This window comes from Necator americanus, chromosome III, assembly GCF_031761385.1.
Source record: "Necator americanus strain Aroian chromosome III, whole genome shotgun sequence".
NCBI classification, from domain to species: Eukaryota; Metazoa; Nematoda; class Chromadorea; order Rhabditida; family Ancylostomatidae; genus Necator; species Necator americanus.
In genome coordinates this window covers 15864996-15880587 of record NC_087373.1, presented here as the reverse complement: position 1 = coordinate 15880587, position 15592 = coordinate 15864996, and the positions used below count along the sequence as shown (strand labels likewise).

Genomic DNA, 15592 nt, shown 5'->3' with positions numbered 1-15592 from the left:
AAACTATTTAAAACAACTGCAAACATAACAAATTGAACGGACTAACAATTTCGACTATTTCTAGCATGTTACAGATAAGATCAATATGACAAAAGCACGAAAGAGCTAGTCCAAGAAGCGTAGAAGCTATTCTAGAAAGAAACGACGAACAAACGAATTTGCATACAAAAATGATGCAGATCAGCTTTTTAAACACATCCCAGAAGGTGTTGCTTTGCATTTTTCACCTAAAAATTAACAGTAAAGACTGTTACTTGATAGAAAGGGCGATGTGACCATCACAGCAGGTAAACTCGCAGAAGGAAAAAGCTCAATGCTACGAGAACCGAGTAGCGGACTCCACTCTTGCTGCGCAACTACAGATACTTCGGTTAAGCAGAATAGCCACCTCTTATTGATGCCATTCTTACTACTGCAAATATGCTCCTTATACTAAGTCCACTAATGAACGTCGATGAGGGAAATGAATAAAGTCCACCCATATCTTGAAAGTAGGCTTCAGATAACCGGCTTCAGAGAATTTGAAACAAACTTTTATCCCGCAAGGAAACATGGATCACTTAGCTATACTTACCTTCACAAGGGAAATAATGAGTGGCGCAAATATCATGATGAAAACAAGAAACTCCCAAAAATCTAGAAATTTGAAATGTCAGGAATATCGAGAGGTTTCTGCGAGGACATGATCGAGGTGAACGACTTGTGCGACATCACAAAATAAGAACCTGTATGATGCTAGGAATCTTTCGCTAATTTATTGGTATTTTGCTGGAAAGGTCGCGAAATTTCTCCCATTTCAAGAGGGCGCACACCTAATTTTAAGAAACGTGTATTCGTCGCCATCTTGCATAAGGATGGCTCTGACGTCTCAATTTTCAGGATTTGAGAGGGGTGTTGCGCGTTCTCGAAGTGATACTTAAGAATTTTGTTACGGCCTCTACCTAGTGGTGGAGAGGTGAGAAGCTCAAAAATTCCCCCGGATATTGCGCTTAAGTCCGATTTCTACGTGATGGTCACATCGTAAGAAAAAAATTAAAGCACTTCATCCTCAAAAAATCACAATAGCAGTAGAAACAAACCTCCGCAGAATATTTGGGATTTTCTAACAGAACATCTCGAATCTGCATTAGTATTTCACCCATAACATTACAGCCCTTCCATCGCGACGGATTAGCTACGTTAGGATCATCTGGAGAAAGAAAAGCTGAATCAATACTGAGACTGCAAGTGTATGAAAGAATTAAGAATTCCATAACTATAATGATATCTGAGGGGCTCCCCAACAGATGACGCATCTACTATACTACTATACTATGCAAAGGACAATACTGTTCCTATCTCGGAACAGGACAATTGATAATCTGTAATGTTTGTTGCCATACTATCCCCTTCTTGCCGACCATATGGGAAGGAGGCGACGCGCTTCTATGTTGAGATGTTGCTTTTGTACTAGCCGGAGCAGGCCGGCAATCTTTTCTTTGCTCTTAACTTCTTCGCATCTATTTGATAAACATCACCACTGAACCACCGTTTTCTTTCTTGGGTATAAAATCCCAAATTATTGTGAGCTATCCAACTCAGGCACAAATGCGTCCAAATGAAATTCTTATCTAGTATGAACGCAAAGAGCTGTGGTATTACAGAAACATCATAATGTTGTAATATTCATCGAAAAGAGAACTTGTAGCAATTAGGAAAAAGCGAGAAATGAAATTCATTAGCTTCTGATTCTCGCCCTCAGAGTTTTTTCTTACAAATTTCAAAAATCACATATTGTATTTACAACAAAATCGTAAAAACACTGAAGATGATTCCATCTCAAATAAATATGGAACAAAAAGATGAGTTAGACGATTAAATAGTAATGTGAGAAAAGATCCATTATCTTTAGGACATAACGAAGAAAATGTACATACCGATAGCGAGGCCAATTCCCCAGTAATTGTCATGAGGGTTAGCCTCAGTTAACATAGATCCTGCAGTGCGAAACAGTTGAAATCGCATATTCCGATCTTGTTTGAACTGAAATATATTATCGAAGGAAACCTTGAAGCATCTAGAAAAATTGCAAACCTTGGCCATCACCGCTTTCATCATTACTCGCCATGAGAATTTTCTCCACCTGTGCTGATCAAAATTTTCTAAAGTAAACTAATAAGATGTTGAATAACCAAAATAAACAGGAATTCGTCAATGACATAGGAGTTATGAATGTAAAATAATGAATAACACAACTATCGAAAAGAAACTCTCACCTAATTGGCTTCCGACTTGTTTGATCATTTTAGGATCATTTAAGTAAAGAATAGCGTTTGCTGCGCTAAAGTCTTTACAGAACCCTGAAAACGGGAAGAAGTGAAAAAATAAGTGTTGTATAGCTCCCGAACATTATGGTGTAACACTCCCGAACATCATCAACAATCATTTAATATGAGAAAAGTTCAATCAATAATACCCACGGGCTTTCGTCCACATGTAAAACTGCTCAGTCGAAGAGAACCGTTGTCCATGAATGAATAGCCTTCGGCAAGGGTAATGATTTGAAAATACGTATTTGTCGGAAAAAAATGGAATGATAGTGTCGTCTGAGATGGTAGATTTGAAAACGGGTGGATCCAGGAAAGCCTGAAATGTCTACTTTTATGAAAAACAGAAAAAGTGTTTTAAAAAACCGTGTAAATTTGCAAAGGTATAAATGAATGACGTTGGAGGAGCAGAAAAGGGTGAATACAAAAAACGGAACCACCTCATCTTCTACATCTTCGGAGTCATCGTCACTAACTAAACAATCCTCTTCTACGACTTCGCTCGTCGACTGAAAAACATCTGTATCAAGAACTGCCGACTGCCCCTGGTAAGAAGATAAGCAACAGCAATCTTTCAAAATCAGATCTACAAAATCTAACCTAGCGCTATTCTCTCACGGAATGCATATTTCATTGCTCTCTTCGGTTGATAATTAATAAAAAGAAGACCAACAGAAGTCCGAAAAACGCTATACGCGTTTATAACTGAGAACCACGAAGAACAAGAGCAAATTTCTCGTTTCTGTCTTCTGAGACTGTCTTTTCTATGCCGATCAGTATTGCACGCACAAACTGGTAAGTATATTAGTCGCTAGAGTGGGTGTAGCGCAGTTGGTAAGATGTTCCGCTGTGTCTGCACGATCGATCGGAGGTTCGAAACCGCTCTAGTGCGAACCAACGTTACATCCCGCGTGGTCAAGAAATTGGTACTAGACATAGATGCGATAGTTGGAGCCAGTGCTCCGACTTCCATTTTTGGACGATTAACGATGGAACCCCCTTCATTTTTGGACGGCAGGCGAAAGGACCCCTTAACATTTGTACGGTTGGTGGAGGGGCCCCTCACTTTTGGAGGTTGACAAAGAGTTGACGGTTGACATCACTTAAAGTGCACCCCGTGAGCTGGACCCCCTTCGCCTGAGGAGGGTCGGGCTCCTCCCTATCGCATCTATGATGCCAGACTTGCCCGGGAGGATAAAAAATACTGACTAGATACATCTGCTGAAATACTTTTCTTAGTTTTCTAAGATTCCATACATCCAAATAGCAAAAAAAGAGGAAAGTGCACGTATCGACTTCTCTAACAGGTACCCAATGAAAAAAGAGATTTCTAAACGCGTATATGAAAACTCGAGTCGGATAGGCGAATTACTCTTTTGTATGACAGGGTCCCTGAAAAGAACGCTCTAGAACATTCCACGAACCCTTGTCTTCTCCTTCGAGTTTTCCGAAGGATTTTAAAAAAACATTGAAGTTTACCACTTTATCCCTGCACTTGCTCGTTTGATCTGACCAAACCTGAAGCTGAAGTTCGTTGAGTGAGCAGATTTGAATTGTTCGAAACCACCGATCTATTATCATTACAACTTCAACGCACCAATCTGCGAAATTGCGGACATTGGAATCTCTCCTCTAATAAATAAGGCTAGGACAGCAGTTGAATGTGAAGTTGACGAGTGTGAATATGATCAAATCTAATTATGATCTCAAATCCCCTTTATTATCAAGGAAAACTGTCATGTTGTACCGAGTCCCCCAATGAGGCATCTAATAGGGTGTCAAGTGGGTGAAAGCAGGCATACGCCGCGTCTGCGAGCAAACGGAATAGATGCAGCACTAGCAGCCGTTTTCAAGAATGAACCGCTTTCGACCCATTCTTCCGGTGCTTCTACACCCTTAAGAGGTTAACTATACACAAGTAAAACTTTAACACAAGCAAACGAAGGGAACATTTTCTAGTCACCTTTTCCTCTTCTTGATTAGCATCCACTTTTGCAACATCTTGCACCACACCTCCATTCGAAACCGGAGTCTCAGGGTAGTCATCTTCCTTTTGACCATTCTTAAGGTTACGATAAATTCAGAAGAACAAATTAGAGTAAGTAATTATAAAATAATTTATTAATTATAAATTAATTCACTAACGCATATAGTGGGGAAAATGGAATTACGAAAGAAAAGTGGTTTTTAAGGTTTATGGAAAGTGATGTGGTTACAACGGTGACTCCAGAATAGAGCCCGAATGAAGAAACCACAATCAACAAATCAACAAACCTTGTGGATGAAGTAATCTAATAAAGTAACATTCTATTCTAGAGGATAAATCCACCTTTTCAAAGAAAAAGCTGTGATAAATGCAGAAATAAATTCCATTACTTAAAAATATAGAGTCCTACCTGTACTTCGGTCAAAGATGAGAAAGTAGTTGGAACGTTTTCCTCTAGACATTTCACCTAGGATTACTGACGATATTCTTGCATACAGCGAGTTACACGCAGACTTTGCGTACCTCTCCATCTGTAGTCACATCTTTCATACTCGATGTAGTAGGTACATTATTTGAAGGAACAGTGTTTTCTCTTTGAATCAACGTTGATCGTAGAGAATCCTAAAATCATCAAAAGAACGTACAGAGTATAAAAATCAAGGTTAATTATTTTTTGTGCAACTAACCGTGTTCTGTTTTGCTACCACAGATCTTCTCTTAGGGATTATAACTGTTAATGTTTCTGACTTGTGTATGTGCGGTGGAGACGACGGATCCTGAACAAGCTTTCATGAAACGGATGGGATGCGTATAATTGTGAACATAAAGAATTAGAATACCTGTTCACGCCGTTCTATGGGTGCAGCCACTCTCTTTCTTTTGGAAGAATTAACTACACGAAGATCCTAAAAATGGATCATATCAATGAACTCAACATTCAAATCACTGTTGCATTCAACAAGATACCTTAAAATCCCTACGGATTACAATATCAAGACTTTTTTCTGAAACGCTTTTGTGCGAAGACGAAGATGGACGGCTGTCGCAGGACCCGTACAGTATAGGTTTCCGTGAGCAAATTATAGGAGCTTCAGATCTCTCACAAATAACTACCGCTCTGTCCTAAAAAAATTAAACCCTAAATCCACGAAGTCGCTGGTGAGAATTGATTACCTCTTTTGGTTTCGATTGCTTTTGGGGCTCCTTCGTGATTATTGGCGAAACTTCTGGAGTTTTTATTGCCGAGGCTTTCGGAGTTTTTTTGCTCTCCTGAAACATCTTCTGCTGGTAGGAACTAAGCGCAGCTGTCTACAACTTTCAGAGCGGAGGCTATCAATGGTTGACCAGTAGAAATAAGCCTATGGGATAGAGGGGAAGAAGAATAAAAACAGCGAAGAAAAACGAATGGAAATAGAATGAGAACCAACTCGTAAATTCTGATATACTTACCAACTCATTCTTAGGGAATCTTAATCGACCCAGGTCTTCCTGTTCTTGACGCTGCAACCGAGATGAGATGGACGCGAGGGGATCGAAAAGACGATTTCTACAAAACTCAGATATTAACATCTTAATAAAAATGGTCAAATTTTCAAACTTTTCTCGCTGAAACGGTACCCTCCCGAGTCATAGCCATTCGACAAAAATCCACTGTTCGTAGCCTAATCTTCAATAATTTTTCCAAAGTTGCAAATTTGTTCCCACTGCATACCTAGAAGACGCAGAAACCATGCCTAAGTTGAGAATACAAGGTTTCGCACTTTGCGCACAGTTAGATAAAAACGACCTGAAACCTTATGCGACAATTCTTGCGCTCGAGGTGGGATCTTCGACATCCCCACTCGGACTGCAGAGATGAGTAAAGGTGTGTTCCAATAAGCTATTTCAAGCGAACCAGCTTGCGCAAGTGCATCACCTACATCGGCAATTGACCATTCATTTTCAGTCTGCACTCAATTTTTTACATGTCTACCTCATGAGCATGAACCTATTGCCTAATCAAAACGACGTGAAGCCTTCTGCATTTGTGTGAGCAGCTGTACTCGACGCGGCGCAGCAAAGCGTCCGCTCAGACTGCAGAGATGAATGTAACTAGCGATGGCCCCATCTCGGTGGAAAGCACTGAATCCACCGTACAACACAACGTTTTGATTCGTTAACAGTATTGTTAGCACGAGTTGCCAAGAGATGGATTCATATTTAATAAGTTAAACTACAGGTTCTTAACTGGTTTTATGGACTAACACTTTGGAAGACTTCTTCAGAACACAGAACATTTCTTTAAAGCACAGAATGGATAATCCAACGTGAAGGTTAGATTCTGGTTTCAACCAACATCTCAACTGGTACTCAACTGGTACAGCGCGATTGGTACTCTGCACGCGCACGCTACTCTAATATTCGTGGTCGTAAGTTGAATAATCATTTTCAAAAATCTTCACTGGTTAGGAGTTTGCACTGATAACTGCAACGGTTGAGTATAGGGGTAGAGAGGAATTCGCTGGGGTTGCGATGCGGAAAATACAGCCAAAAAAGAAAAAAATGCTGCAACGGGCTGTATTCATATGTTCAATATTGTCCAATTCCATACACTTGCACAGGAGCAGTTATGTTATCCTTCGTCAAATCAAACCAATTTCTTGGAAGGCGACAATCGTATGCAGCAAGCAACGAGTTCAATGATGTAAAACTTGCCACCAAAACAAGAACAAAAAAAGTTTCTTAGGAGCAAGAGCTTCTTAGGACCCGTTGAAATCGAAATGTGAAAGAGGCAGTGAAAATTGTACTACCTCTTATTCTTCTCGCTGTATCTCATCGATGATGTTAGTGCATTCCTTGCGACTTCTACACTCCTTCCTGAGGTACTCGGCTAAAAATGTGAAAGATCAGTCATTGCACCTAGAATATTAGTTAGTACGAATCACCTGCACAGAATGATCAATAACTACTACGTCTTCTTCAAAAAAGTGGGGACATCTTGGATCGAAACCAGAAGTGGACCTGAATACAGTGATTTTTGCTAAAAACACTCAGTTTGTGGTAAAAACCAAAGGGTTCACGTCCAAGTACTTAAGATCTCAAAAAGAGAAGTTGCATTTACGAAAAAGAGTAAAAACAAAGATTTTCTTCGTGCTACCACAATAACCAAAACAGAGAATTCCAAAAAGAAAAAAACTACCGATCAAAGCGGTTATGAGATTGGTGGCATACTCAACAATGAAAGATTGTGTGTGCAGAACCAACGATGAAGAAACGCGAAGATCTGAAAAAAGGCCATGCGCTTGTGGTGCAAGGTCACAAGCGCATGGCGTCCAAGTCATGATCTTCCCTCCGAATGAACGAGCGCTACCAATAATCGACAAGATCTTAGCCAATTACAGGCAATGATGCCAAATAGTTCTGGATTCCAGGATGACAGTATCCAAACACTTCACAAATAACGCATAAATACAACAACGCGTATCCATGAAACTCAATAGTGTGGAAACCTGATGGGAAACACAGAGTTTGGGTTTTAAATTACGAATATGAGAGTGCCCCCGGTCAATTCCCTCCAAAAATCGTCCTGAAAAAGGTGTGAGAAACTACATTTGTTTCTACGAGAACGCTCCAACATTCTGCACACACAGCATCCATGAGTGATGCGGTATAAGATCAATGATGTCTCCTCACCAACCTATTCAAATAAAACCAGTGAAGGAATGCCGTTTTCCATGGCGTTTTCCAGGACGACTAGGGGGAGTTAAGTGGAGCCACGCTCATGTTCACAGTCTAAACTAAACTAAACTCCGTGTTTCCGTAGTACGCAAAATTCGTGATGTCTTCAAAACATGCAGATGCACAAGCATCTTACTTTTCATGATTATAGATCTTCAATGCAATTTAATGAAAGGAATTGTTTCACGTAGCAGAAGTATGAAACCGGTATGGTCCCGAAAAGGAAAAAAGACAACGCGCAGATCATAACCCCGACCACTTACACACGGCAGTCAAAACGATCTGACTTGTGCCGATTTGCATAGACCGTTGGGATCGCAGTGGAATGCTCTCTACTTCAACTCAGGCTACAGAGCTCAGCGACATAGGTGCGATAGGGAGAAGCCGGCGAGCCGGATAAAGAGGGTTCAGCTCATGGGGTGCAGCTCAAGTGAAGGGGGTCCTTTCGCCAGCCGTCCAAAAGTGAAGGGGGTAATTTCGCCAATCGTTTAAAAGTGAAGGGGATCAGAACACCGGCTCCTACTATCGCATCTATGCTCAGTGACGGGGCCACCTCATCACTTCGTTGCAACGGCATAGATGATTGCATCACAAGTAAGGTCGTTTTGACCTCACCGTACTGCTTCTGCATGGGTGCACTACAAAAAGATGCATATCTGAGTTCTAGGCCAAAGAGAAACAAATACCAAGTAATACCAAGTCGTGAAGAAATACAACATTACGAAATGGATCCGAATTATAGCTACGGCATGAGCAACCTCAGAAGGAGAACTACTGTTCCCTATCTTTGAAAAAGTAGTAGTTGGAGTGATGTGGTTGTTGCTGTAAGAACACAGAAATTAATATAAAAATTTCTGTTGTTTGTTACGATCTACGATCCTCTACATTTGAAAGTTCATCCAGATGTCACATCAATTTGAAGTCCACAAGGAAAGGCATTGAAGCCTAAACACTTTTTGCAGTTCTGTTCAGTTTCTACAAGACAAATATCTAGAGCGGTCTCCATTCACTTGAAGTACACTCTGTACGAGAAGATACAAACGACTGCTGCAGTTAGAATGCAATAATCCAAGCAATCGACAAATAACTGGGGAAACCGACTCGATTTTCACTAAGACCGGGACCGCTAGACTTGTATGTGGGCGGAGTATTTGGAAAGCGAAAATGCAAACACTTCGAAGTACACCGTAGAACCTAGTCGTTTTGACAGAATAAAGTAGAGATGCACCCTCTTCGCGCCGAAAAATAGGCTGCTGTCACCGATTTTAATGGGGAGAACCCTACTGTTAACTAACTCTATTGCTAAATCAACTTCGAAGTTCACTATGAAAAGACGAAGACCGAGGACAAGACGAGTGACAAGTGAAGACCAATGGCAAGAACTGACACAACATGCGGCTAGTGCGAATCAATGACATTGAGGATCATAACCATGAAAACGACGTTGTTACACCGAATATCGATATCGATCCTCATCCTTAAGGATGAAGCGATTAGGAGACAAAACACACATCACACAGAAATCGCTTCAAATCATTGCGCAAATCCTTCTCATTACATAACTACCACATCTCGATGAAAAAATAAATTAGGTCTAAGAATAGCCAGGTCAAAACGATCTGAACGAAGTTACGTGGAGTTGCGTAAACGTTTGCGCTCGAAGCGGCAGAACTTGGATCGAGGTCGGATCGCCGCTATCTTCATTCGGATTGCAACGATGACTGGTGCTAACGGAAGGTCCTCCTGATCCTAACCGCTCCGCTCCACCATGTCACCACGAGGACATCCGCTCACCCAATTGCACCGAGCTTTAGTTCGTCTTGATCCGACTATGCTATCGTAACATCCTATCGTAGTATATGGTATGGTATATATGCAGCAAATTCAGGTTGTATATAAAGTTAATGTATTTATTAAACTGGAACAATGGGAAATGGACCAGCTGTGTTCGATATGAATTGTAAATCGCAGTTCAGTTCAGCACGATAAGGTTCCGTTAATGGCAATAAAGCACTAAAGATACGTCTCAGGGCACGTACGGTAAACAGAAAATATCCAACCCGATAACAGGCAAGGAGCTTACAACCGGACACTGCCTTGTTGCTGCCGAACTTGGAGTTGGAGACGAGAGAAGAACGCTGACTCTATAACATTAACATTTTTGCAATATCTTTTTTTAAGAAATAAAGTATGAACAATTGTTTTATATGTTCCATTTCCTAGGCGAAAATTATGAAATTATTATTTTCTGACTTCCAGTTCACACCAAAACTACCGATGCACCGGAAATAGCAACAAAGGGATCTATCAGTGATTTCTAGTTCTAGTCTAGAGTTTTCCGGCATTTTATAAATATTAATTTCTCTTTAAGTAGACGAAGACGGTTAGCATTAGTCATAGATGCGATAGTCGGAGCCGGTGCTCTGATCCCCTTTACTTCTGAACGTTTGGGGTAGGGACCTCATTCATTTTTGTACGAAGGGATCCACTGCATTTTTGGATGGTCGGCAAAGGATCCCATTCACTTTGGATGGTCGGCGAAAGGATCCCATTCACTTTGGATGGTCGGCAAAAGGATCCCATTCACTTTGGACGGCTGGCGAAAAGATCCTCTTCACTTGAGGTGCACCACATGAGCTAGACCCCCTTCGCCAAAAGAGGGTCAGGGTCCGGCTCCTGCCTATCGCACCTATGGGATTAGTAATGTTCACCTGATTTTTTTCGCTCTAGCTCTGTTCACCATGGCGATAGATGACAGGTGCTTCTGACTCCTACCTGAAAATAAAATCGTGGTCATTAAAAACATCAGAACACAGAGGTTTTGGTGTTTGACGTAGCTGCGCCTTGCTAGTAAGGTACCCCTTCGAATAGAAGAAATATTAGCTAGACAGAGAAGTGTTAAACAGAGTTAAGAAAAATGTTCTCACCTAGGTTGCCATAGGTAACCTCATACGAGTAATACACAAATATAATATGTTGCAACTTCAAAGTTGACAAAAAAAATTGGTGAGAATTCAACACAACAAGAAAGAAAAGCGGCACGAAAAAAAAAAAAAACTAAGAAAGACAACTCAAGAATTGGAAAAGGAAGAAAGTACAAGAAATTTAAATACAATAAACTTCTTCGAAATGGTCTTCACGAGTGCGACTTTTTCTATTATTCCACAGTAATTCTAGTATTTTTTTCTCTTTCTCAGTCGAAGCAATGCGGTGGAGCTAGCGTTGGGGTCGAGGTGGGACCACCGCGAGCTGCGGCAATGAGTGATGCTAGCGAGAGTCGCCTCTCAATCTTGACCGCTACGCTCCACTGCATAGTTTCGAGCGCAGTCCCTTACGCAACTGCGCCGTTGAGTTTTTCTGTCTTACCGACATTCACAAAAAAACATCAGAAAGCGTCGCGAATCCTGACGATTTCTAACATATGTCAACGAGTTTTGCCCCAAGTATATAGTAGGTTCAAAACGACATGAAGCACGTACGCAGTTGGGTGCGCGGCTTCTCTCGAAGTGCTTCGGTGGAGCGCAGCGGCTAGGAGCGTGGTGAAACCCTCGCTGGCACCACCCATCGCTGCTGTTTGCGACGATCCCACCTCGATTCCAACTGCTGCCTCCACCGCGCCGTTTGGAGCGCGTACGCAAATGCACCAAAACTGCACTCGTGATTCATGTCGTTTTGACCCGACTATGTCAGTCAGTAGCGCCAGAAGTCCTGGAAATGGAAGAAATATTGCTCGAATGAGAGGACAGTGAACAACCTCATAAGCTTGGAAAATGTTAAAAATCGAATTGATAAAAACAACCAGGTAAGAATATCGATGAAATACAGAACTAAAAAGAGCCAAAGACACTTGTTGGTGTTGCTCTTCCAGAACTCTGGTTGGAATAGGGTCCTAGGTGTGCAGCACGACTGAAAAGCGTCATCCCACGAATCTGGGGTGGTGCGGGTTTCAGGTGGGTTATTTCTATACGGGGTCGTAGATTGTGGGGAGGAGGGTGATTCCGTCCATTTCTCCCTGTATCAGTGGGAACGAACGACCCCGGAATGCTGTTCCCTATGATGGCTTCCGTTCCAATGTCCAACGTTTGCGCCCCGCCTGCGATTGGTCGAAAACCAATTCGGACGAATCGCAGGCGGGTGGCAGCGCAAGGGTGGCGCGCTGCAAGTGAGGACGTCGTAAGAAACAGTGCTCCGGGGTTATCCGTTTCCACTGATACAGGGAGAAATGACGGAATCACCTTCTTCCCCACAATCTACGTATCCCCACCCCACATAGGCATAACCCACCTGAAACCCGTAGCACCCCAGATTCGCCTTTAAATTGGGCTTTGGACACACGAATGGAAGCGTAACCGGAGTGAGATATGCGTTTCCAATACCAAAAACGTAAGTAGCTGCGTATTGAAGAGAGAGTCAAGGTCAGAGTCATTGAGAATGTGCTACAGAAAATGTTTCATATTTGAGGATAAACAAATGACAAGGAGTCGCCCACACACCAGTGCACTGGATTACCTCGGCAAATAGACTCCACATCGCAATGGATTTTTGAAGCTTCTTTCTTGAATAAGCAGTATCCACAGCATACTAGTTGAGGTTTACATTAGCATGGAATCTCATCTTTTTTATGCAGTAAATGGAAGTTCTCATCTTAGTTCTAAAAGAAGGAAAAAAGAGTGCAGATTGCTTTTTTCGTTCTTATCGTTTGTCGAAATAGCCACTTTCCTCTATCAAAACAAAACGAACCACAGCTTAAAGGCAGAAACACAAAACTAACAGCGTGGCCACGCTCAATTCACCTAATCGTCCTGAAAACGTTGTAGGGAACGTTCTTTCCTACGAAGCACGTTGAGAAGCGGCATCTTTGTACATGCTCCGGTTTCCTCAGCAGCCTCTTCACTGGTTTTACTTGAATAGGTTGTTGAGGAGACCTCACTGATTGCGGCACATTCTAACGTACACGAAGGATAAAGTGTCTGGCGTTAATCAATCCGCTTGAGATGCCCCATCTCGTTCGCTTTAATGCCCACGAATCTGAGGTGGTGCAGATTTCAGGTGGAGTATTCGTATACGGGATGGGAGACTACGGAGAGGGGGATGATTCCTTCCATTTCTTCCTAATTGCCGCAAAAAAAGCCCAGGAAGATACGGCTTCAGCTTTGGCGCAGTTTTTTCTACAGGGAGTTCGACTGGAGCGCGCCAGACTTGTGCGGTGCTGCTGCTTCCGGGCCGTTTTTTTATAGCATTTAGGAAGAAATGGACGGAATCACCCGCCTCTCCGTGGTCTCCCATCCTGTATACGAATAATCCACCTGAAATCTGCACCACCTCAGATTCGTGGGGTGATGCCTTTAATAAGGTTAGGAATGCGATAGAATAATATAGATAGAATAGAATAACTTGCAGGGCTAGCTGATAATCAAGTCAGTGTTTTTATCCTTACAGACAAGTCTGGTACCAGCTTGTCGACCCCGGAGGGATGAAAGCTTGGTGAGCACTCGTGCGTATTAGAACCTCCGATCGATCGTGAGGACAGCGGAACCTCTTACCGACTGCATTACACCCGCCCATTCTAACATACATAGTGGGAAATAAAGTTTTTTTTACCAGAATGATTAGAGGGATTAAGCGTAGCTACACTCATACTCGTAATCTAGAAACAATGCGCCATCCTCGTCCGCGAGTCGGATCCAAGTGCGAGTGGTCGAAGGCCAGTGGTGTTTCCTCACAAGCCTAATCAAGTGGAACCAATGAATAGGCTGCTGAGGGAATCGCAGCGTTTACATGGAGGAGCATTCTAACGCACCTCTTAAGAAATAAAGCGATATCCACGCCGTTTTTTACGACGATTAGGAAGAGTTGCAGAACCACCCCAGATCCCGCAATTTACAACCCTATCTCGAGCTTTTCCCACGGATTCTATCACCACGACAGATTCGAGGTACGCTGCCTTTAACTTCACCACCACTCGGGTGGACAATATCAAACAATAACGATTCTGTCTACCATCAACTTCACTCTCCAGAGCTAAAGCTAAATCTAACCTGGCCTAACATATTAAACCAAGCTCCAGAATCTGATCCAGTGACCAAAAAGAAGGACAAAAAAAGTGAGTCGCTTATCAACATCTCCGCAGATTCAAATAGACATTAAATCTCTCAGTTGATCCTGAGATCTTGCTCGAAGTGATTCCTTAAGAAGACACCGATCATAATGGCTCACAAGAAAGTCCGGCAAAAGTGCAAAGGTCTCATGATCTGAATACTTCAAAATTTCTTTTTAGTACAGTTTAACCAAGAGTATCGTAGCATAAAAACAACAAATTTCTCTGCTGTGTGGAACAAATAAAGTGAACATCTTCCGGTGAGAAAAGACGCACTTTGAACAGCAATTGTAATGATCGAACAATTACTGGTGCAGCACCTAAGAGTGCTTGTTATGTCCTGAGAGAAAGGCTATGATAATTTCATCCGTTATACTCTCTGATGATGATTCTAGTAAGAAACAAGAGCAAAAGCATAGCAGTATGTGAACACACGCATGTGCTATTGTTTTCACGACACCTGAACTCGCCAATCGATGCCATTTGTCAGTGTTGTTGTCTGTTATCCGCTATACAGTGCAGTCATAGTCTCAGGCAAGGAAAAATACTTATAACAAACGTTGTCCGCCTAGTATTGCTACAGCTACCAACCAGAACACAGCGCCTATTTCGAACGTAAACGATAGAAATAAAAGAGGGTCCTGAAGAGAAAGGCTAATTAAAATTCAAAATCGCATAGCTTTATGAGCACTTATATTGCCGCATTATAACTTGTGGGGGCATTCGAAGAATTACATCAGTGTCCTTACCTGCTCAAACAGGTGTGGCAGTAGTTTATCGACCTTGGATGGATTAAATGCTTGGACAGTTTCGAATCACTTACTGCGCAGGTGATGTGGAACCTCCTAACCTCCAATTGCGCCAAACCAGGCCCTGAGACAAATTATCAGAAGTTTCATTTGGTTGGATTGGTTAACCTGATGCTGATGCAGAACGTGGGAAACGGAGACTGATATCCGGCGGCAGCATGGCGGTAAGATAGGCAGCAAAGCAGAACTTTTTTTGACCTATTGTTGCGCTCAACTTAAAATCCTCGGTTAGAACTGCTCGAAGGCAAATCCGGGCATAAAGTAGCTGCGCCATATCAGGAAACTATGGAATTGCCTCAAAGTTCCTGCCATGTGCGTTCGCAGCAATTCAGAAGATCGGCTGTAGAAGGGTTAAGGCCTAAGCAGACGTACCAACCACTGACTCTCATCATTTGATATCACCCCAACGCAATCAAACGAGAAATGTAAATGTAGAGTCTCAAAAGAGTGAATGTAGCACAGTGGTAAGACTACTGCCCTTTTTTGAGTATTCCACTTCTCTTCGCGATAAATTGGAACCAGATCTGTATGGGCGGATAAGGACAATGAGTTGGTATAGCGGTTCCCGCAAGACAGGCAAACCACATATGGAAATGTAAATCGCTGTTTTCTGAACTGAAGACGAATGGGTTGGTGAATACCAAGCGGATCGATCAGTTCGAATAACCATATCCAC

General features: G+C 42.2%; 1 protein-coding gene across 2 annotated transcripts; it reads right to left on the bottom strand.

Annotated features, from left to right (window-relative positions):
• Nucleotides 1–188: 188 nt before the first annotated feature.
• On the bottom strand, nucleotides 189–15190 carry RB195_009719 (uncharacterized protein; the record flags this gene model as incomplete). 2 transcript variants are annotated; one of them, XM_064190395.1, is made up of 20 exons in its annotated part: nucleotides 189–227; nucleotides 1080–1189; nucleotides 1917–2022; nucleotides 2074–2141; nucleotides 2256–2339; nucleotides 2460–2625; nucleotides 2747–2815; nucleotides 4270–4368; nucleotides 4703–4759; nucleotides 4816–4914; nucleotides 4980–5069; nucleotides 5133–5198; nucleotides 5260–5415; nucleotides 5467–5562; nucleotides 5743–5839; nucleotides 7083–7162; nucleotides 7218–7293; nucleotides 10071–10154; nucleotides 10722–10785; nucleotides 15025–15190. In XM_064190395.1, 20 exons carry the CDS (start codon nucleotides 15188–15190, stop codon nucleotides 189–191), a joined length of 1872 nt encoding a protein of 623 aa, XP_064047978.1. The 2 variants fall into 2 exon arrangements, with proteins under 2 accessions (XP_064047978.1, XP_064047979.1); XM_064190396.1 differs by lacking the exon at nucleotides 15025–15190 and having other exon boundaries at nucleotides 10722–10753.
• Nucleotides 15191–15592: the final 402 nt, after the last annotated feature.